A 24,006-nucleotide genomic window follows, 5' to 3' on the forward strand; every position below is an offset into this window, starting at 1 on the left:
ACTTACCATACCCAGAACACCTGAATTATTTTTTTTAAACAATCTCTTTATCATTTATAGTTTACTTGTATAATACAACTTTGAAAAGTTAGAAGAGTGTTATATTACAATATCACAAATTGAACAATGCTTTTAATATACAGAACAAATCTTTAAATTTACTATTGAATTGGCGGGAATTGAGCACAAGACGCCATTTTAACAGTCTAGCGTCAACTTAACTACGCTACATCACATATCAAATAGATTATATTATTTGTAATATCACCATTTTCTATACTTTCAATTTATATCATTAAAACGTTTTTGGTTGCTTAAAAAGAACAATTGATTTTGACTCAATTTTTCGAAACAAAATATTAGACAAAAAATTTAGGATTCAAGCATCTCCAAAATTCGATAATACTCAATCTGCTAATTCCGTTCTATCAATCATACTTATAATTGATTAACGGGACATAATCATTCGTCGTTAGTCGTTATCCGTTATCCCCTTGCTCGTTATGGAACAGGACCGGGTAGTAGGAGGCTAGGGTAGTTATGCAAATACCTCGAACCGTTAGGAATTCGAACATCGGTCCACACGAGAGCCTCCAAATAAATTATAATAACGACACACCCCCGGCCGTTATCATTGGATTGTATAAAAAGGGAACGAAAGACATCACCCGATGTCGCCATATTTCAATGCTTTCAATTGCTTGGGTTACTCTCGAAAGCTGTTTTAATGCGAGTTTTCTCTGAGCTTTTTCAATGGTCTTTGTTATGTTCAGTATATAAATTCGTTTGCCTGGTACGAAATTGTGTTTACAATACTTAAGTTTTTTTTTCAGATTCAATTTTGGCCGCATGTCAAAACTGCTGGAATCGCCGGACTCCACATCTCGGTAAATATTACTTTTAATTTTACATGCCTAGAAAGTTCTTAAATTGTAAATTATACTATAGATAGGACGCCGAATGTTGTAATAAGGGATATATCCCATGTGTTGTAAAACTTACGAAATAAAAAAATAATAATTTTAAAACAGAAATGATGAGATGTAACAGTATGTAAACAAAGTTTATTCAATTATTATTCAATTCAATTTAATTATTCTTCATCAATTCAATTATTATTATTTCTCGAAATAATATATTTAGTTTATTCATTTTATCCTCCTCCAAAATGTATAAATACATAAAGCTACTATGCTGAGCTTCGGGGCAGTGAAAAACAATATGACTATATTTATTGAATTTTACCCTGGACTGGTGCTTGAAGCGCAGTAGTGATCACCTTGCATTTATAAAATTAATAATCGTATCAATTTGATGCAGTGCTCTATATACCATTAAGTTCGGAGAAGGGTCAAAAGTATATGCATTCTTAGGAACAAATTATAACATTGTAATGTCGAAATCAAATTTTGTTATGAAATTTAAAAATTATTATACTATTTAATTATTTTACAAATGAAAAACAGTAATTTGCATTTTTTAATTGATAAAAATATTTTTATTTTGATCCTTATACCGATTTAGGGTAAATCTTAGAGCGGTTTTGAAAATTGCGATGCAATTAACATATCAATCTCATCCAAAATTCTTTAAGATTTATTTTCATTTCTTATTAAAGTTAAGCCTATTTGTGTTTTTAAAATCAAAGATTATTAAATTTTTTTCTATTCCTTCTTCCTTTGTTTTTTTTTACATTTTTTTTTTTAATTTCGGGATCCTGATTGGAATAGGGATATTAACTCCCCTTCTGCTATCAAAACTGTTGTTTTGAGGTAGATTTTACCTTTCATTTAGTATTACCATACAGCACACCCTCTAACAGTGATAGGCACTACGAGTATAAGAGCATATGTAATTGCTTTTATCTTTGTTCGAGAAACACTTTGCTTGATTGTTTTACTGATATTGGATTGAAATAAAACTAATCATTGTTTGTGTGGGATTGAACAAAAGCATTTAATTTCTAAACGGAACTAGAACATATGGTGAGAACTTTTAGAGTATGTTTTATAAATATGTTTGTATTTTCGTTTGAGCATAAAAAATATCTAATTGAAAATAAACATAAATAAAAAAGCTTAATACATTTTTTTATATATATATATAACTTTATTGTTTAACATTTTGACATCTCAACAAAAACGAAGAAGAACATAGATCTCTTGGTATTCACATGGCTGGTTTAAGTGATCACTTTACGCGCGTTAAATATTCACCATTCTACCCACAATTGACAATCACACTAATGTTTTTATGGAACTCAAATAAAATAATTCATATGTCATTTTATATGTCATTTTATATGTGAGTTCGGGGCAGAATCTATGGTTGACTTGAATAACTATTTTTATTTAGCAGACTCTTGTTTTAAAAAATGCAAGATCCTTTTCGAATTATTTAACATACCGAAAATGTGATTTTCAATCCGTTTGATTGAAATTATTAAAACTTGATTTAAAAAAAAAATAATATTTATATTTCATAAATTCTCACTTTGTGTTCTTTTGAGGCTTTTTGTCTTCGAGTGGTGGAATTTCTTCTCCTCAAATCGGATTTGAAAAGCAATGAAAGCTTTTATAAATTTTCTACTACATCATGTTACTATCCTCTCAACCCTTTGGGGCATTCATTAATTACATAAAAAATGGCAAAGGGGAGTTTTAGTGAGCTTTCCTTGAACTTTTTTCAGCCACGGGGCTTTAGAGAGATTTACGGAAGCCGTTTGAAAAAACATTTCGCCACGACAAGTAAAATGAAACTCTTCGATTCTAATTATTATCAAACGAAGCCTTTGTACTTAAATAGGTGTAATATTACAAGGGAACAAGAAGGTTCTTGTTTTACTCCAACGTAAATCTGTGATCGTTAAATACCTTTGAATACAAAATTGAAACATGTTTTTTCTTCTTCTCAAATTACTTATACTGTAATATTTTAAACCAGGTTTTTGTCGTTTATATTTTAGAGTATTTAAGTAAAAAAATATTTTTTGTTTTAAAATAATAAAAAAATGGAAAAGCGTTTTTAAATATATCCTGGTATAGTCCTGTGGTTAGTGTTGCAGACTCTAAATCAGAGATTCAAGATTAGTTCCCCACTCAGAAATTGTCTGCAATATTTTTAATTTCCAAAAGCATAATAAAATGTATTAATCAATTCAGCAGTTACTTTGTGGTCATATCTCTCAATTTTTAATAAAAGTTTTACTCGATTCACAAAATTATTTATTTTGACACGTGTTTTGATGGATTCCGCATCATTTTCGAACACAGTATGTGAAACTTAACTATCCATTTAATAGATTTCGATCACATATACAACAACGATAACGAATAAATCGTAAAAATGTATTAAAACGAAAATTCCTAAACAGAAACTCATAATTAACAATATAACAATGTCGAAGCCATCCCCCTATTATCTTTGTTCCCACTGATAAAAAACGGATAAAATGTAATAAATAAATTAAAATAAAAGTGTCCTGTGGTTAGAGTCGCGGACTCTTAAGTCAGAGTCACTCTACCACAATTTCATACCTATTTATAATAATGAGCCGCTTAGGCTCACAGAAATAGTATGAAATTGAAATATTTGTGTAAATAATAAAAACACAAATATTTCTCTCTTAATAAAAAAAAAGAAACAGCTCCAGCTTCCTCCTCATCCTTCAACGTCTCGAGGACACTACTGTTAACGTTAGAATCACCTTTCTTCACATATGGTGTTTGAAAATTATGCAGATGCATCAAAATACCTGTCAATAGATGTTGAGGAAAAATGGTATTTACCAAGTAAAAATTAAATAAAAAAGCGTTATAAATACTAAAAACATTATACGATACTTACTCTCGTAGCATATTACACGTGCGTATTCATATGTAGATAAAATGTGTAGGTACTATATGCAGTTACATACAAATGCATACTGGCAATATTAAAAATATATGCTCTCACTCTATTTACTTTGTAGAATATTAAATTCTTATGTTTGACTATTACTTTAAAGTCTTTGAATTTAAAACCGTGTATAACATATTTCAGGCAGAGGTATTAAAAAAAATCGGTCTGGTATAACGTGACTTCTATAGAGTAGGTACTCTTTGCTGCAACTTGCTTCATTCCAATTAACTTTTTCATCCCTTTCATTTCAGAACAGATTCTTTTGACCAGAAAATGGAGATATTCGTAAAAAGAAATATTAAGTGTGAACGCATCTAGAATATCCACGCGACACAACATAATACAAGTGGAAAAAAACTATAAAGTTGTTATTTTATTATATAAAATACAGTTCCACCAAGAAATGTCAGTACAAACATGAATCATGTTTTATTATTTGTTCGACATCTCATCAAAGATGAAGAAGAATATGGAAGTCTGGACATTATATAAAAAAAATAACTCCTATAATTGGAGATATTCTAGATTTGTATTTGGCCACACTCTAAATGTTGTTAAAGGATCATGTTAATACCACATCGATCCGAAGCAGTGCCCAATGTACCATTAAGTACGAAAAGGTTTCAAACAAAATGAATGTTTCTAATCTTAAGATGATTTTGGTTCTTACTTCATCAATTTATCGATAATGATATTCATTTTCAAAATTTGTTATTGGAATTGAAACTCCATTATGAGATCAGTTTGTTTATAATCGGATTTGGCGTTATTAATATTTATGGAAATTTATTCGTGTCGATATTCTGCGATCGTAGTATTATTTTACGTGAACAAAAATTCCACGTGTAAAATCTGGAATACGTCACAATAATGATTTTCGTATAATTTGGTTGGGAATTGACAACCTTTATTCATGCCTTCCTATAAATAATTCATATTTTTAGGTTTACCTTGTATTGTGCCGTCTTTCGTCGTTCAATGTTTATTCGCGCGAGGGTTATAAATAATTCAAATGTCACCAGTATGTATGGAGTGTCCACGAGTTGTGCCATTAGTAGGTTATCTCAGACGTGACTCATGTTTTTCGTTCAGTACTTGGAATATCCTCGATGAAATAACGAATATTTACAATGTTTTCATATTTTGTGAAAACTTTTATTACATGTAGATTGAAATCGCTAGTTTTTAATTAATTAATAACATATCGTTACGATTAGTGCTTTTATTTGTGCTTTTAATATTACCAACTATGAATTTATTTTAATAAGTTTCGTTTTCTTCTAGCGGCTTTTACTGAAATTGGAAATAAAATACATAACCAAAAACAAGCGATGCCTTTGTATGATATATATATATATATATATATATATATATATATATATATATATATATATATATATATATATATATATATATATATATATATATATACGAATTCTAAATAAAGAAAATTCGCCGGTGCAAAAAATAGTCACCAAGTTGAAACAAGACGGCCCTAATACTACTAAGGTTAGTCAATAAAATTAATGTATTGTGATATTTTTCTCATCAGGCAAATCAATACGGATAAATCGGAATACAATTTTTCCGCCAACGAAAACTTCTTGCTAAACACACTGGGGCTAACTTAAGAACTAGTTGATACCAGGTTTTCTGTCAGTACCCTTTTTATGCCATGTTCAATCGACTGAATAAAAATAAATCAATAATACCAGCAAGGATATTCTTATCCTGGACATTAAGTAAACCTTCATTAACGCTTTTTTCAAGTGGTCGGATGTATTAAGTAACTATTTTACTGAAGAAATGACCAGTGTAGGGAGAGTGTTGTTGGAAACTTGTTCAGCTAATTGCCCAAGTTTCAGATTTGCTAAAAGGCTGCAGATAATTACTTAAGAGCCCTAGAAAAAGTCTGCTCGTGAAATATGAGAGACACAGCGTAACGTAATGAAATGTTTTCTCCGTTTCACGTACAAATTATATTTTCCTTTATACATTTTTCTTACAATGTGCTGAAGGGTCCTTATTAATTTGAAAGTAACTTTTTAGTCATTTTTAATTAATTATACATTTTTTTCTTAATATGTATTCATTTATGTATATAATCCAGATTTGTGAGCAAGTATTTAAACACACTGAAAATGTTGTAATTATAAAATATACTCATATGACAATTGGATGTCAGACTAAAAAAATACATATTCTAGCCCTCATCCGCACCCAATGGTGCATTGGGCACTGTGTCGTTTTGACGCAGTGTTATCTTGATCATTACTTACATGAAAGCAAGGTGACCACTCCTACGCTTCAGGTACCAGTCCAGTATCCAGTCTAAAATCTCCAATATTTGTTTTCACCCCTCCTCTGGGAATCGAACCTGGGACATCTAGCGCGGTAGCTAATCACGTTAGCTATTACATCACGGAGGCAGACAAAATACATTATTTAATTAATATGATAATTAAATATTTATCATTATTTATTCTATCCAACCTTGAGATTTTCACCCTACAATGTATAAATACAATTTCATCAATTTAAAGGGTAAATGATTTACCAGTAGAGAAAAAATGCTATTCGTTAGATTCATAACTAAGCTTCATTTAAACAAAACAACGGAAATGAGTTCAATTAAGCCATTTTTTGGAGACGATTACAACTTCCTTACAACAATTTTCGAAAATTGCAAAGAACTTCGCTGAAGTCAGTATCAAGTTCTTGATTTTGCTGAATGGATTTCTAAACGAATAGATACATGTATGCATAAGCTCTTCTGTAAGCTAAATGTTATGACTTATCCTATTCTTGTAGTATCTTGAATCAAACTTCTTTGGTCAAGAACACTTAACTAAATTGTTTGAAGAACTTTATTTAGAACTTGCGGTCAAAGCGGAGCTTTATTTATTTACTTTAATTTTATTATTGAATACTTTACGTAAAACATAGAAAAGGACATGTCTTCCTACGTTTATAAGCATTTTGTCGATCGGATGATGAAAGTTTTTAATGCTTTTAATAAATTATGTCGATTAAATTTATCGAAATTGATTCTAAAATAAAACGATTTATGGAACTTATAAAAAAGTTATTTATTCATTCTTACAAAGCCTTTTTTTGTAAAAAAGATTATGTAATAGATTTTCTATTTTGACACAAATTGAAAGGCGTTACGTAAAATGTTTTATTCTTCATTGAATTATTTTATTGATTTGTTGTTCCTGCTTGTTCCTATTCCTTCTTTTTCCCCTAATATATAAAGTTGAACAATTTGTATATTACTTCCATAATTTATTGTGTATTCATCAAGGCTCTAACCTGCGTCCATTTTTATTGTCTATTTTCAATAATAATAAAGAATGTAATTTTAAACTCACGATTTCTGTTATTTGAAGATGACATAAAGCTTTTCTTAAGGGTTACAACTTTTGACGATTTTCATCATCTCCACGCATATATATCACATATATATCAAAGGGCAAGTGCGAAACAAATTGATGTACTTCCAAGAATTTGAGTAGTGTGGTTGTCAAAAATGGGTTGAATTGGTGAATGTTACACGTGTGTAAAGTGATCACTTGAACCAGTCTATGACGGTCGTCAGCCCCTTAAATGCCCAGACTTCCATATTCTTCTTCATCTTTGATGAGATGTTAAAAAATAATAAGGAATTTATGTATGTTAATGTTTTTAAGTGTTCGGTCACGTCTTTCGCTAGGGCTCAAAAAACTATATAAACATACTATATCGCTCACTCCTTTCAAGAACGTCATAAATAAAAAATCATCAATTTTCACTTGTGCATGTTTTCGGAATTCCCAGAAAATGTACTATATCCCAGCAAAAGAGGCGTATTTTTAACTAAATATTTACCCGCTACAGGGCAAAAAGTGTTGTTTTTGCATTTTGAAGAAAAGGTATTGTTTAATTATTTTTTTAAATAAACTAAATATTTTTCAAATGGAGAAAAAACCTTCAGGTTTTACCTAAAAAAAATTGTTGCTCAGTAAAAAGTTCAATTAGTGGCTTGATATTTATTTTTAATACATTGTGTTATATTTTTAAGTTTTAAAAACGTTCTCCTGAAAAATCTAGTTTTTTTGATTTATGACGTTCTTGAAAGGAGTGAGCGATATCTCATTTCATCAAAATACATATAACGTATGTGTAGTAAATCTTGTTTCTTAAATGATAAAACCACCATTGCAAGGTATTGATAATTTTCGGTAAAACGAGTCCCGTTGCGTCTGTAGATAATAATCATTTGAGTTTAAAAGCATGTTCTGCAATCTTACCGCGGTGGTCTCTATTACGCCGACATTTGTATTAGGCTTATTAGGCCATTTGTCAAAGGAAAACCTGTCCATGAAAACCGGCGAACACAATGGAAACTTTTTTCTCCCAAACAACTTTTGGACTTATCTTGATTGTGGTGGGTACCAACACGTACCCGCCCCCTGTAAACGGGGGTTTATGTACGAAAATAGAAAAATTTCTCCTTGAACATGGAGATACGTACCTACCTAAGTAGACGGTTGAGAATTTGTTACTTTAACAGGGTGTTATAAAAATTTACAACATTTTCAGATCGCTCACTCCTTTCAAGAACGTCATAAATAAAAAAAACTTGATTTTTCAGGAGAACGTTTTTAAAGTTTAAAAATATAATACAATGTATTAAAAATAAATATCAAGCCACTTATTGAACTTTTTACTGTGCAACAGATCTTTTTAGGTAAAACCTGAAGGTTCTTTCTCAATTTGAAAAATATTAAGTATATTTAAAAAAATAATAAAACAATACATTTTCTTCAAAATGCAAAAACAACACTTCCTGCCCTGTAGCGGGTAGATATTAAGTTAAAAATATGCCTCTTTTGCTGGGATATAGTTCATTTTCTGGGCATTTTGAAAACATGCACAACTGAAAATTGACGATTTTTGATTTGTGACGTTCTTGAAAGGAGTGAGCGAGATGTCCAAATACTTGTTCGCAAATCTGGATATCTCCAATTAGAAGTTGTTTTCAACATTATTTTTTGATATCTCAGCATAGATGAAGAATAATACACATAAAATGAAAAAAAGTCTCTGCCTAACTAGTCTTATATTTACTTATTTTATCTTGTCTCTGCTGTCATAGTTTAAGTTTCTCAGCTTATTATTATTTTGTTAAATCACAAGTTATGTAGAAACTTTCTCACTAATATTTCAATTTTTACTTTTTTTTAAATAATAAATACTAAAAAGGTTAATGTGTTGAATTTGAAAATAATTAATTGTAATAATAATGGTAAATTTTATCCGCCTCCGTAGTGTAATGGTCAGCACACTCGGCTACCGTTCTGGAGGTCCCGGGTTCGATCCCAAGGGGGGTAAAATAAATATAAGTGATTTTTTCACTGTAATATTTATTCAATATTACCATGGACTGGTACCTGAAGCGGAGGGCTGATCACCCTTCCTTCATGTGTAAACGATCAAGATAACACTGTGTTTATATGACACAGTGCCTTATGCACCATTAGGGTGCGGATAAGGGTTTTATGATTATTATTTAAAAATAATGGTAATTTTTAACTATTTTCAAATATTCATTTATGTTAAATAACTCTATAGCTTATAGTGTAAGACATATTTGTGAGCTAGGTTAAAATTTACACATGAAAAATATACTTTCACAAGTATTGTGTCGGTAACATCAGTTGTGATTTTACTAACTTTTGTAATTTTTTTTTTCGTAAACGAGGGTTGACCTTTAAAAATCACTGCTTTTGCGTTCGCATTCTATTCACAGTGCTTTTCTGAAGATTTTGCCATCTGTCGGCCATTTTGAAAACTCTTGAAAAAAATCAGGTAGACTTTGCGTTTGGATAAAAGTTAGAACTATCTCGCACATAGTTCCGGAAGGTTTTTTTTCAATCCGATATTTTAAGTTTAAATTCATGAAATATTTATTTATTATTATTTATCAGCAAAAAATATGATTGGATTTAAAGAATTTGGTGAAGATGAATTGAGCTTCGAGATATTGTTTTTCTTTTTTTAAACTGTGTTATTTTATTATTTTACCAAGAAATTCATATTTGAACTTAAACTAACTAACTTGCAATCACGCCGCTTTTCCGCAGGGGTAGATAGAGAGATTAGAGCGCTACACTATTCTGTCTTTGCAAACATTCTTCGCGTTTTCCGCATTCACGCGTCTCCTCATACATATCTGCCGATTATTTTGGTTCCTGACCTGACCGTTTTCAAGTGTTTTTTTCACACCTGATCATGCCAAGTTTCAGATGAATTGAGACAAAAAAATACCACCGCACATATTAAAAAAAAGACAAAACCGTAACAACGAACAGAGTTTTTTTTACGTTTTCGTTACATACTTATTTTTTTCATAATATGGTACTTAAAAACTTTTTTACTTCATTTTATATATGTTCATTAAAGAATGTTATTGTGTGCCTATGTCTATACTTGTAAGTTCTATTTCTAGACTGGTATTGAGAAAAACTCATCAATGTTCAATCTAGAACATATTTTTCTCGTAAATTTGAAATTACAAAAAAGTGACATTTTTTAATGTAGGTATAATGAGGACACGTATTTCTAAGAAACGACTCTTTTATATCTCATTTCCGTATTCATCAGATTCGCGCGACTAAACTGACGCATGTCGCGATGAACGACAAAAACCGGTGCGTGCGCGGCGGCCCTAAGCCTCCTTGTCTTTTTTGTCACGTTCTCAAAAACGTCTTTTTTTATCTTATCTGAAATGTCTACTTCAATGCATAAAGGAAGGATTATTTATGACGCAGATTTCTCACACAGAGATTAAAACACCTACTTTGAATGCAAGGACTAATGATACGCACCTTTGAAGGTAAAAATTTACGATTTTGCCGTACTTTCAACTATTCCTGAGATACAAATTACTTTTTTTTTTATTAATATTTGTAGTTGAAATATCTCTAACATTAATTGTTTACGGTTTTTGGTGCAAGGTTTTTTACAGTTGATTCAAAACTAATAAATCTTCGTTATGTTCGCTGACGAATTCAATATATTAAAAAAATGTAAATATATATATATATATATATATATATATATATATATATATATATATATATATATATATATATATATATATATATATATATATATATATATATATACATTTTTTTTAAATATATTAAATTCGATAAATGCAAAGTTGTTTTTGCATTTGCTCTTAAAAAACAGTAATATAAAAAGAATTAAATCTAATCTGTGGTGACATTTTTTGTTAAAATAAGGAAGTTAGCAGAAAACCTTCACATAATTAATGTTTATGAGAAACTTATCATTCAGAAAGTCAAATCGTAGTTATTTTATTTTTATAACATGGAATGATTTTCCGAAACCGATAGTCACGAATAAGTGTTTATAATAGTGGTATTACACAAAGTAAACAATGGATGATAAGGAGAGTGTTTCATTACCATACCACAAGTTATCAATGCTTTTAATATACAAAATACATCCAGAAAGCAACCCTCAAATCTTCTAACACAGTTTTGACGTGCTTTCATAGAGCTCGTCGGGAGATTTTTAGAGACTTCGTGGTTTTGCGAAATACAAGATTTACAACAGAATCAAAGCAAGTGTTTATTTACTATTTTAAGCAAGGACGCTGTATATATCTGACGTAACCAACTGTTCGTACATTGGTTAGAAATATTTTTAGAATCAAATGGCAAACGATGATATAATATGAACTTGGGTTTTATGGTTTGTTTATTGGATGGATAGTGCTGGGCATTTAAATGTTTACATCTAGAAATACGCGTAAGTTAATGGCTCAGATGGTATCATAGTTTTATTCGCGTTTTTATTATTAAAAAAAAATTAAACTGTGAAAATTGAGATTCAGACGTCGACACTTATTGGCTACAATATCTCATGATAGATATGGAGTATATATTGTAGAATAACTTATTTGTAAAAATAAAATATTTTTACAAAACCACTTTTTTCAGTTTCTTAATGTCAACAGTACTAGTTTCTAAAACTATTGATGTTTCATAAACAAATGAAAATACAAATTTACAACATTTTTATATTTAAACAAGTTGTTTTCGAAAAAATGACGTTTACATTAATAAACTGAAAAATGGGATTTTATACTAGTGTTTTATATTTCAATCTACATTTTATTGCAAAAAATGGATTATTCTCATGATGTATTATTATTGGCTAATAAGTTAAAACGAAAAATTACAAGGCTATCGGTAACATTCTTATTAAAATCTGAAGTGAAGTAAGGGAAATATGAAGGTTTGAACATTAGATATATGAATAAAACAAAAAACGGACACCGCTATACGTCTTCCTATTTAACGTCATCTGGTGTGTTATGGGGCGTATCCCTTTATATATATATCTACTTTATAGAACTGTAATAATAGTAGTGTGGATTCGTTTCTGTGACATCATTCGTTACCAACTTACTAAAACAACGTTTTTACGAAGGCGAATTCGAAGAAAGTGATAAATGAAAATATTGATTATATCGGCTGTTATAAACACAAAACGAGTCTTACGCAATCCTTCATAGGTTGAGTATGTTAAATTAGATATTCCTCCCGAGTGATAATACCCTATTAACGATAAACCATTATATGATAGAGTGAAAAAATATTTCAACGAATACATTATAAATATCATGAAATTCATTGGAAAGACAGCTGGGAGTTAACATCTTAAGAGCTACAAGCGGGGGCACAAACAGATCCTTAGGATCTAGAAAAAGAAGAAGAAGAAGAAGAAGATGAAATTCATTAAGAATACCTATAATATTAAAGTAATAAATCCATGGAGAATGTTGATTTTGTGTGATGCTTGTGAAAATGAGTTAGTTAAACATGCGGGAAAAATTCACATGATCCAAAAAAAAATTATATATATTTATCTAAATGCCTCTTTTTGTTTTTTGGGATTTTACAAATTTAAAAAGAATCATCACATCCTAAAAATATTTGGAATAGTATGCAAGTACCATTAAGTAGGAGAAAAATGGGGTTTGTTGTATAATTTTCTCTTTTTTACAAATCGCCTGCGTCGTATGGAAATTAATGATGTAATTATGAAAATGAGGACAAAATGATGGCACCCTTTGTTGGAATATGAGTTTCTGATTATATGTAAGTACTTGTTTTGCCATATAATGCTTACCTGCTTTAAAACCAATGATGAGACAAAAAAAAACCGTGAAGTTGATGCTACAATGAAACGAAATATACTGCATCATGTAGATATATTTTTTTAAACTTGCTAATCATAAAAGCACGATTCTGAATTCGAAAAATAAAAATTTGCTAAATTAAATTAGTCCGCCTCTGTAGTGTAATGGTCAGCACGCTTGGCTACCGTTCTGGAGGTCCCGGGTTCGATTCCCAGGGGGGGTCAAATAAATATAAGTGATTTTTTCACTGTAATATTTATTCAATATTACCCTGGACTGGTACCTGAAGCGGAGGGCTGATCACCTTTCCTTCATGTGTAATCGATCGAGATAACACTGCGTTTATATGAAACAGTGCCCTATGCACCATAGGGGTGCGGTAAGGGATTTAAATAAATTTAAATTAAATTAGGAACCACTTTTTAGTCTATGAAAAAAATAAACAAAACGTAAAAATTTTGCTTCATGGGTTTCTAATTTTAAATTTAAATACGTGGTTTTATTTGGAGCATTCATTAGCATCAATAAACGCAAGAATATATAGAGAAAAATGTGAGATAAATGATTAGAAGATGAAGAAAATATTTGTATTTTTTTTGTGAGAGTTAAAGTTTTTATTTACTATGCTTATGATCTCTTTTTTTTACTTCTTTCTTAATCAAATGTGTACAAAAGTACCGTACTGAATGATGTATATGATACATGCAAGGTAATTACGAAAAAATACTTTCTTAAATGTATTTCGCAAATACTTCATGGCACATTTTATAAACTTTATAAAATAAAACAAAGTTTTTTATATAACAAAGTTTAAAAAAGATTTTCATTTCAGAAGATCCTGCCAAATGGAAGGCTAGGGGCAAATTATGGGAATCTTTCCATTTGTGACTTTGTGATAAGTTGATCACAAAAACCTCTTTAAAAGATGAAGCATTAACGTTTTCAATTTATTCAGACATAAGTATACGTGTGTATATTTATGCATCTTTTGAAACTTTTTTAAGTTTAACTTTAATTATTATTTTAATTATTCTTTATATAATATATGCCATATGCATTTAAGAGGCTCGCACACTTCAACTCAAAGATTCGAATAAGGACCAAAAGATATATATATATATTAGAATAATAGTCAGGAAATAAAATAAGGCATCTGAGAGTTCCATAAAAGGATCATATTAGTGAACTTTTGAAAGAGGATACGTTTATAAGTAATGATAGTTAACGGAATATGTGAAATGCGAATGTGGTGAAAGATTTTCATTAATTGATTCGGCAGTCACTTTGTGGTAAAATCTATCCATTTTTAATTAATATTTTACTTAGTAAATACCACTATTTCTTAAAATCTACTGTGACACGTGTTTCGATGCATTCCGCATCATTTTCAAACACCGTATGCATTCCGCATCATTTTCAAACACCGATGCATTCCGCATCATTTTCAAACACCGTATGCATTCCGCATCATTTTCAAACACCGATGCATTCCGCATCATTTTCAAACACGGTGTTTGAATGATGCTTGAATGTTTGTTTGATGCGGAATGCATCGAAACACGTGTCACAGTAGATTTTAAGAAATAGTGGTATTTACTAAGTAAAACATTAATTAAAAGTGGTGAAAGATAACTATGAAGAGCTGAATATTTAAATAGTACATCCTTTAAATTAAAATTAAAATATAGTTTTGTTTTAAAATCACTATAAATATTTTAATATAACTTCATTATAATATCTACCGGTTTCGAAGCTAACCGCTTCAAGACTGTATTAATCAGTCTTCTATTAATCGTTAGACTATATTAATCGCTTGTCTTGATAAAGAAGCGGTTAGCTTTGAAACCGGTAGACATTATAATTAAGTTATAATAAAATATTCATAGTGATTTTAAAACAAAGTTACATTGTAATTATATAATGGAAAATCACAAAGTTGGTCCTTCAAATATAAATTACATCATTTAAATCTCCCTCGTAGAATATAATATAAGTGCTACAATTATTAAGAAGCCTAGTTTAATACTTTTTGTTTTACGATATCCTTGGATTAAGTTTTCAGCTTGTTAGAGAATTAATCTCAAAAGTAATTTATAATTAACCCACATTTGTGTAGGTACGAGTAATTTAAACTGAAATGAGAATATAGTGAAATAAATATTATTTCGCATGCCCTGGACTTATTACTCCGTATTAAGTACTTTATAAATTAAACAAACATTTTGTCTAATCTGTTACGGTCAGGCGATAGAGACGATTATTGCGTACACTAATAGCGGTGCCGCCAAATCGTTTACGCACATTTCCATACATCCGGCGTACGGGAGAATTCACTAAATCATACCTGCTACCAGATAAAACCCGAATATTAAAATTCTCGCCGTTTTAACGAGGATAACAATAAAAATCTGACATTGTTATTTTGAAAAGAATCTCGTGTTGAAAGGCTATTAAACACAATCGTAAATTCTGACAGGGGAATGTAGCCTTTACTGCCGAATTACGGCAAGTATTTTAGGGCGGACTCCAGTCTTTATTATTGGTACTTAGGAATAAAAATACTAAAACATTATTACCTCATATTCCGAGATATACAAATTTGAGCCTATTTTTTTGTTTTTCAATCACTCATAAAAAAACCAGTCGATTGAAAAACAATTGCGGTCATAATTTATAAAATGATAAAGCTTAACGCATTTAACCTATGAATATTTTAATTTATTGTTATTTTTATATTGTTTGTTATTAAAATAAGACTTTACACTAGCAGAAACATCCTTTCACTAGGTGACTGCCAAATAAATAAATAAATAAAAAACTATTCCTCAAAAATGTACATTTAGTATTTAATTGGTAGGTACATAGTTTTATTTGTATTAATATAATTACAAACCATATTGGTATTTTTCAAGTCTAAGTTTGTGGACAATCGTCGCTTTAAAACGTTTTAATTAAAACTTACTATATCCACTCAAGTTTTGCAGCGGCTCAGTCTGGTTAAATGTAAAAGAAAGAAAAAAAACTATTTGACGAATTTCATAATACTTGTGGGTGGACAATATAGCAGCTCTCGAAAAGCATGCTATTTACCAGAAGCAGTGTTAAGTATTACGTAAGGGTAGTAACATTATTAACGTTACTGTTACGTTTAACAGATGGCGCTGCCATTGAAGCTAAATTAAAAAAAATCAAAACAAAACTTTTTTTTTATCTGTCATAAGTTTATAAAAACGCGCGTTTTCAAAGTCAACATTGTAACAAAACTTCAATGCAATCAGTAAATAGTGAGATTTAAGATTTTCCACGAATAAACCCTTTTTTAATATAAATATATGTAGATATATGTTACACCTTGGATCTGTTTCGTTCAATCAAATGTCTTGGATTTTATTTTTTATTTATTTTTTTAATCGAGAATATTTTTAATAATTACAAGAGAAAATCATTCCATTAACTGATTCGGCAGTCACTTTGTGGTAATATGTATCCATTATTTATTTTTTTTTTTTCCTAGGTCAATATTTCTATAATATTTATTCAAATCTATTGATTGATCAAAACGTGTCATAATATATTTGAATAAATATTGGTATTTCTTAAGTAAAACTGGAATAAAAAATGTTAAATCATTTCTTGAATGTTTTTCGCAGAAACATTGTGGCGTATATTATGAACTTTATAAAATAAAACAACTTTGTTTTAACCCAATTTTTTTTGAAAAAGTGGGTAAATCAAAATTGTTTTATTTTATAAAGTTAAATCATGTTAGAATTCCAATGAAAATGATAAAAATAAAGCACTCGAATGATATCTACTTTATCAGTTCAACAGTCGTTAAAACTTTGTTCCTACCTTCAATTGGATATGCAATTTGGTAAGTTTCGGTTGAATCTGATTACATTTACCTGTGTAACATAAATTCGTATTTTCTCGAAAACTTTGTATTTAACAATCTTGCCTTTGAAAATTACCATCGTAAATCTTTTGAAATTTAAAATCTCGTTGCAAGTTTTACTGCAAACTTACGATTGTAATGAATGTTAAACAAGGGAGGAGATTTCTCAGTACCAGGAGTCCAGAGGCGTGAGAGGGCAAAAGGAAAGCGTTCTTTACAACGATAAAGGGATTGGCGGGTAACCGATCGCTGTTCGGGACTCTGCACACTGTGGATTGTCTCATGCACGCTTCGTGGCCTAAATTACTTCACGGCATTTTTAAATTCCAAATAATCCATTTGTTTTGCACTACTAATATATGTTTTCAATAAACTATATACCCATACTTAAAAAAAAAGATATCACGTAGATGTGTCCATTGTAATCCGAGGACATTTAGTCACTTTCTAAGGTCGCTCTTCTACTCTTTCACAGTTTGAATCCTTTGAAGACCAACCTGAAAAAAACATTAAATTGAAGAATTTAAATAAAAGCGTAAATAATATCACTTTTTTTTAAATGTGTCTCCTTGTTATATTCACCTAACCTATGTTAATAATTTACATTACTTTAAGGATTTAAATAAATATTTATTTATTTTTATAAGTATATATATATAATATATATATATATATATATATATATATATATATATATATATATATATATATATATATATATATATATATATATATATATATATATATATATATATATATATATATATATATATATATATATATATATATATATATATATATAAATATATATATTTATATATATATATATATACATATATAAAATATAAAATATATTTATAAAATATATAAATTTAAATACGAAGAATGGCAAAATTACAATCGTTTTGAATATTTTTATTTGTTAAGTCTAAAAATGTAGTAAAAAGAGTATGTGTAAATTTTAGTCAAGGGTCAGACGATTGATTGCGCATGCATACAATATTCAGATGTATGCACAATTTAATGCAAGTATCGAAGATACAGCATAATTTCAAACTTTAGACCTAATTTTTCAATGTATAATTTAGAAGACGGTTCACAGTGCGATGTTCGCGAAAGAACGGGAGATCTATTCGGGCAATTCTACGGGAAGGGGTGTATTTATTCTTGAACTGCCAAGTAGGTACCGACCCCTGATACTGAGGAAAGGGTTGGCAATTGATGGAGATTCAACAGCGGATCGCGACCCTTTGTAAAAACTATATGGCAGTCGTTTGTTATAGAACTAAGGAAAAAAGTACCATCCAATCACCGACCTTGATGTCATTTTTTACGTTTGGAACTAGAATCAGACTGAATTGAAAGTGGTCAATTTCCCAAGTCAGTTGTACTTTTTTGATATTTTTTTCGAATAGTGAGAAAGGGGGTTAATTGATTGAAATATTAAGGAGCCTCACAATATAATATTTTCATAATTATTTACATGTGTACATGCAAATAACACACACATACACATTAAAATTATAAGTAAGACATACCATTAAATAAATCTTAGAAATACAAAAATTTACATTTGTAATTCAATTCCTTATTTTTAAAAAGGAATAATAAAAAATTGGAACGAAAAAAACATGTCAGCCTCCAAAATGTTGTGATAATTGCGGTTGCTTTCCATTCTGGAAGCCTTGGGTTCGATTTCCAGGGAGCCAAAATAAATATCATAAATTTTTCACTGGAACATATATTGAACATAATTAACGTTCAACGTATAATTATGTTATATTACATAATTATCTTATTTTATATTGAGTTTTTTTTTAAATTTGTTATACCTGTAGTATTTCATCGATGTATATAAATATGAAGTGAAAATTTTCATTAAACTAATTTATTCATTTATAATTACTGTATTTATAATGATTTGGATCCTAAGATCTCATGCATGATTACTAAGTATATAAACCACCACAGAACGCAAGATGAAATTAAAAGGTAGTAAGTGGTATGGGGTTATGTAACTAATATACTGTTAATGGGAATTTTTCTGTGATATAATATTATTATATATATTGTCGAGAACAAAATGGTTCTAGAGGTCCGTTGATATTATTATTTTTTAAAGTAATGATTTGTATCCCAGGATCTCATGCATGGTTACTAAGTATATAAACCACCACAGAACGCAAGATGAAATTAAAAGGTAGTAAGTGGTATGGGGTTATGTAACTAATATACTGTTAATGGGAATTTTTCTGTGATATAATATTATTATATATATTGTCGAGAACAAAATGGTTCTAGAGGTCCGTTGATATTATTATTTTTTAAAGTAATGATTTGTATCCCAGGATCTCATGCATGGTTACTAAGTATATAAACCACCACAGAACGCAAGATGAAATTAAAAGGTAGTAAGTGGTATGGGGTTATGTAACTAATATACTGTTAATGGGAATTTTTCTGTGATATAATATTATTATATATATTGTCGAGAACAAAATGGTTCTAGAGGTCCGTTGATATTATTATTTTTTATCACACTGAGTATATTCCCGATGCCAAAATTCTTCTGAGGAAACTCTTAATGGCATTGGGAGATGCCATTAACTCACTAAGCCAAAGAATAGCTGTGATTAGACCGTTAACATAAGTGGGCAATTCTAGTACTTTTATTACTTACGTATATTATTTCTATCTCAGCGGCGGGAGAAACAATAATTGGCCAAATGAGACCAAAAAACTTATGGAACCATTTCCCAAATTGCTAATTATGACCACAAAAGCTACGTTAATGGATAGAGGGAAATGCTCCTTGGTACTGTAAAAAGTTAATAAACATTTTTCTTTATATGAGCGGAGGAAATAATTTAAGTACGTACTTGAATAATACCACTTAATTGCCCAATTTTCTTAACGAATGAGCTATATTTTGTTAGAGAAGAAATTCTTACAAAAAATATAAAACATTTATTTCAATAAGGAAATAGTACAAGGTCGAGAATAAGCATTATTGATCAAAATAAGAAAGTGTTTTTTGAGATGGTTTGGACATGTGGAAATTGGACAACGAATGAGTGAGGAATGAACGGTATAACAAATAAATTAGGTGAATTTAGTTGGAAATAGGATCAGGAGTCGGAATAATCGACGAGTATGATATTCACGATTTCCCGTCCAACATATTATAAAACATTAGAAAAAAATCCATACGGGAAATAAACCTTAAACTTTTGCATGTTAACCAAACGTACTTACGTAACTAAACGATCTAACTAATATAAAAACCATCGACAACTTACTTCCATAAATTAACTAAATAATTAATCCTGCGAGAGCCGACACCGCGAGAACAAAAAACCTTCTTAGGACATCGGAAATGAAGACTCTTCGACCCATTGCAGGCCTAACACTTCGCGACAGAGTTAGAAACTCAGATATAAGAAAAATCTGCGATGTTGAAGATGTTGTGCGATGGGGAAGAGAAAGAAGACGTTTCTGGAGAGATCATGTGAGAAGAGCTAGTTCGGATCGAGTGGTGAGGGTGGCAGCGGACAGCAACATAAGAGGGATTAGACCCACAGGAAGACCACCTAAACGATGGAAGGATGGCTGGTCTTCCACCTCCCGGGAAAATGACAGGACCTAGTCCTAAAAGAAGAAGAAGAATTAATGCTGTTTTTTTAAATCAGCCTTAAACTAGCCTATGACGGGTCGTAAGCCAGATTTCCATATTTTCTTCACCTTTCTTGAGGTAAGATGGAGAAATCCACGTTTTTGAACAAGGATTTGGACTCACCCAAAATGTTGTAATTTAGGTCGTATACTTACTTATACATATAAATATAATTTAAAAAAAAACAAAATGGAAAAATTTAAGAGTGATGCTACGAAATTTATCAAATCAAAACAAAAATTCGTTTGAAAATGCCATAACTAGGCGAAACAATAGTCACAATATGAATTTTTATGTTTTTTTTTATGAAATACAACTTAGTTGTCTCACAAAATCTGTTTTTGATTTAAAAATTAAAAGATGAAAAAAACACAAAAAATTAGTTGAATTATTAAAAAGTATTTTATTTCGATAATTATTTTCCTTTTTTTAAAAAGAAATTAGTACTATTATCTTATGAGTCTTTTTTCAGTTATTAAAATGGGATGTAAAAATTCATTATGCACCGTATAATATAAATAAAGTTACAAATCTTCTTTGGATTAATTTATTACATAACCGAGTCATTACAGAGAGCAATAATTAATAGTGAACCTTCAGTTTTGGCACGGCCTTAGTTACATCTTCATAATTCACTTGGTCGATAAAGTTTCGTGTGCTGTAAGAGTGTAATTTGTTCCATCCAAGGGTTCCTTAAATCACCCGAACGAGAGCTTCTATGTAGGGGGTAGTTAGCGACCACGCCTTAATCTTGAAATATCTCTATTTTTTCGTCGTAAAAACTTAGTGAGAGGTTTTTTGTTATTATTATCACATTTCCTTACAATTGATAACCCAATTTTAAAGAAATATACGTTTTTTATAGACTTATTATCTGCATTCAATGGTAAATTAAATACTCCATAAGATTCATGTGGTGTTTTCTTATTCGTTATTCAATAACTTGATGGATATATAATCAGTTAGTTCACCTGACAGGTATAATGATTAGCACACATGGGTACGCAGCTACACGATGTTTAAATTCGAAAAAATAATTTGAAAACACTTGAAATTTTTGTTGATTAATGAGACAACATTTTGAGTGTGTCCAAATACTTGTTCACAAAATCTGGATTATCTCCAATTACAGGAGTTATTTTCATATTATTTTTTAACATCTCATCAAAGATGAAGAAGAATATGGAAGTCTGGGTTAAAGAACAAGGTTTCTAAATTGGTTCATATATATAGAACTTCCAAGAATTTGAGTAGTGCGGTTGTCAATAATGGGTAGAATTGGTGAATGTTAAACGTGTGTAAAGTGATCACTTAAACCAGCCTATGACGGTCGTCAGCCCCGTAAATGCCCAGACTTCCATATTTTTCTTCATCTTTGATTAATGAGTATTTAATATATTCCAGTAAAAAATTACAACCCAAATAAGAGAATTTTTTTTTCATTCGTGAGTGTTTTTGAGGTACCTTAACTATAAAACCTCATATGTATTAAAATAATAAATAACATTTTAAGACTAAGGGCTTTACATTAATAATATTTTTTCATAAATTAATCTAATAAATTTCCAATATATAACATAAAAAGTTTTTTAAAGTCAATGATTTGGTTTTCTAAGAACTATGAAAATTCAAATCGATTTTAAGTCTTTTGTTTTTTTTGTATTTAATTATAATCTATGATTTTTATTCCAAGTTCGTATACCTAAGATTCCAATAAAAAGTTTCACATTTATATATACACCTATTCGTGTATGGGTGTATTTCTCCCTGTCGTGTTTTTATCCGGTTTAAATGTTAGTAAATCACGTTTGCTACATACCATAAGTATATTTACATACGTACATATAAGCATATATTATACTCGTTAATAAAAGTTACGAATTCCCCGAAGAAATGAATTCAGATTCATCAATCACGCATTTTTTCATATCGAAATGGTTTCAAAATCCTTCCTATAAATTTCCTTAAAACACAGGTTGTTGAGAGTCTGATTGATTTGAAAAGTTTCCCACTTTTACTGCGTCCTTGGGGTGAGAATTAAGGAGAAAGTAGAACCTACATATAAGAAGGATTCAAACTTTTCCTTACGTAAATATTTCAACTCACATATTATAAATATATTCTTACTTTCACCATAATACCGCAAAATAATAAATAATAATATATATATATTTTTTATAAAAAAAAACTTACAAAAAAGTCTTTGAAAAGAAAATCAAACGTGTCCCCGTTTTAAAAATAAATTAAAATTATTTTTGAGCGTGGTCAGGTCACGAGTCGGCATAATCAACGGGTGTGTATGAGGAGGTGCATAAATGCGGAAGGCTAAGATTATTTAAAAGACAGATTGTATTCTCTCTGCCTACCCCTGCAGAGAAACAGGGTGATGGTTGGCTAGTTAATTAGTAAGTTATATGTGTTTCAATCGTCATGGACTGACACCTTTCTTTATTGTATTTAACTATCTACACATCACTGCTTCTATACTATGCAGTGCCTTATGCACCATTACATGTGGACGAGGGTTAGAGAAAGCACAAATAACTACATCTTAATTGAACAATATTTTTTATTTAACAATTAATTTTTACGAAGGAATTTTTAGGATGAATGAATGCAGCAGAGGCGAAGAATGTGTTGCAAAGACAGATTGGTGTTGCGTTCTATTCTCTCCGCCTACTCCTGCGGGAAGGCGGCATGTTAGTCAGTCAGTTAGTTATATTACGTTTGTTTATGGTCCATTTTTTTTATTACAGTGCTGAGTCCAATATTTTTCATTGAAACTAATAACACAGGAAAACATTTATTTTATTATCCAATCCATCTTCATGCCTTTCTGAGATGCCAATACCTCATTGCTCCCGTAATACCTGAAGATATATGCTCGCGATGAAAATCTTTAAGCCCTAAACACAAATCACTATTAGTCTTATCTCAGAGCCTTTTAAGATTGGAATAAATATCCTGCATGGAGAAATTCACCGCGCGGTCCGTTAGTTGCTAATATTTATCTAAACCCTTCGTTATCGGAGACGATAAAACTCTTCCATATTCAGCACACGTTGGAAAAATAAAATAACCGCTTGATTTTTGGTTCAGTGATTCGTAACGAGTATTTCGGTAAAGTAAACATAATGGATGGGTTGGGTGCGGATATTATATCATCTTTCGTTTGGTAAATAAGTATTTGGTAAGAAAATGCAAAATAATTTTAATTCTGGAGGACCCGGGTTCTATAGGGGGTTAAATAAATGTGAGTGATGTTTCCACTCTAATATATATTTAATATTACCCTGGACTGATACCTGAAACGGAGGG

General features: G+C 30.1%; 1 protein-coding gene across 1 annotated transcript in view; it reads left to right on the top strand.

The window, feature by feature from the left end:
• LOC148303808 (chondroitin sulfate N-acetylgalactosaminyltransferase 1-like) overlaps positions 1-24,006 on the top strand; it is a 153,777-nt gene that overhangs the window by 40,453 nt on the left and 89,318 nt on the right. Inside the window, exon 2 of the mRNA XM_088269343.1 lies at positions 834-887. Coding sequence (XP_088125469.1) covers positions 850-887 — 38 coding nt within the window. The 5' untranslated portion in view covers positions 834-849. The remainder of the gene's footprint in view (positions 1-833; positions 888-24,006) is intronic.

This window comes from Brachycentrus maculatus, unplaced genomic scaffold, assembly GCF_059751285.1.
Source record: "Brachycentrus maculatus isolate JH-2025_06_01 unplaced genomic scaffold, ASM5975128v1 h1tg000345l, whole genome shotgun sequence".
Classification (NCBI taxonomy): domain Eukaryota; kingdom Metazoa; phylum Arthropoda; class Insecta; order Trichoptera; family Brachycentridae; genus Brachycentrus; species Brachycentrus maculatus.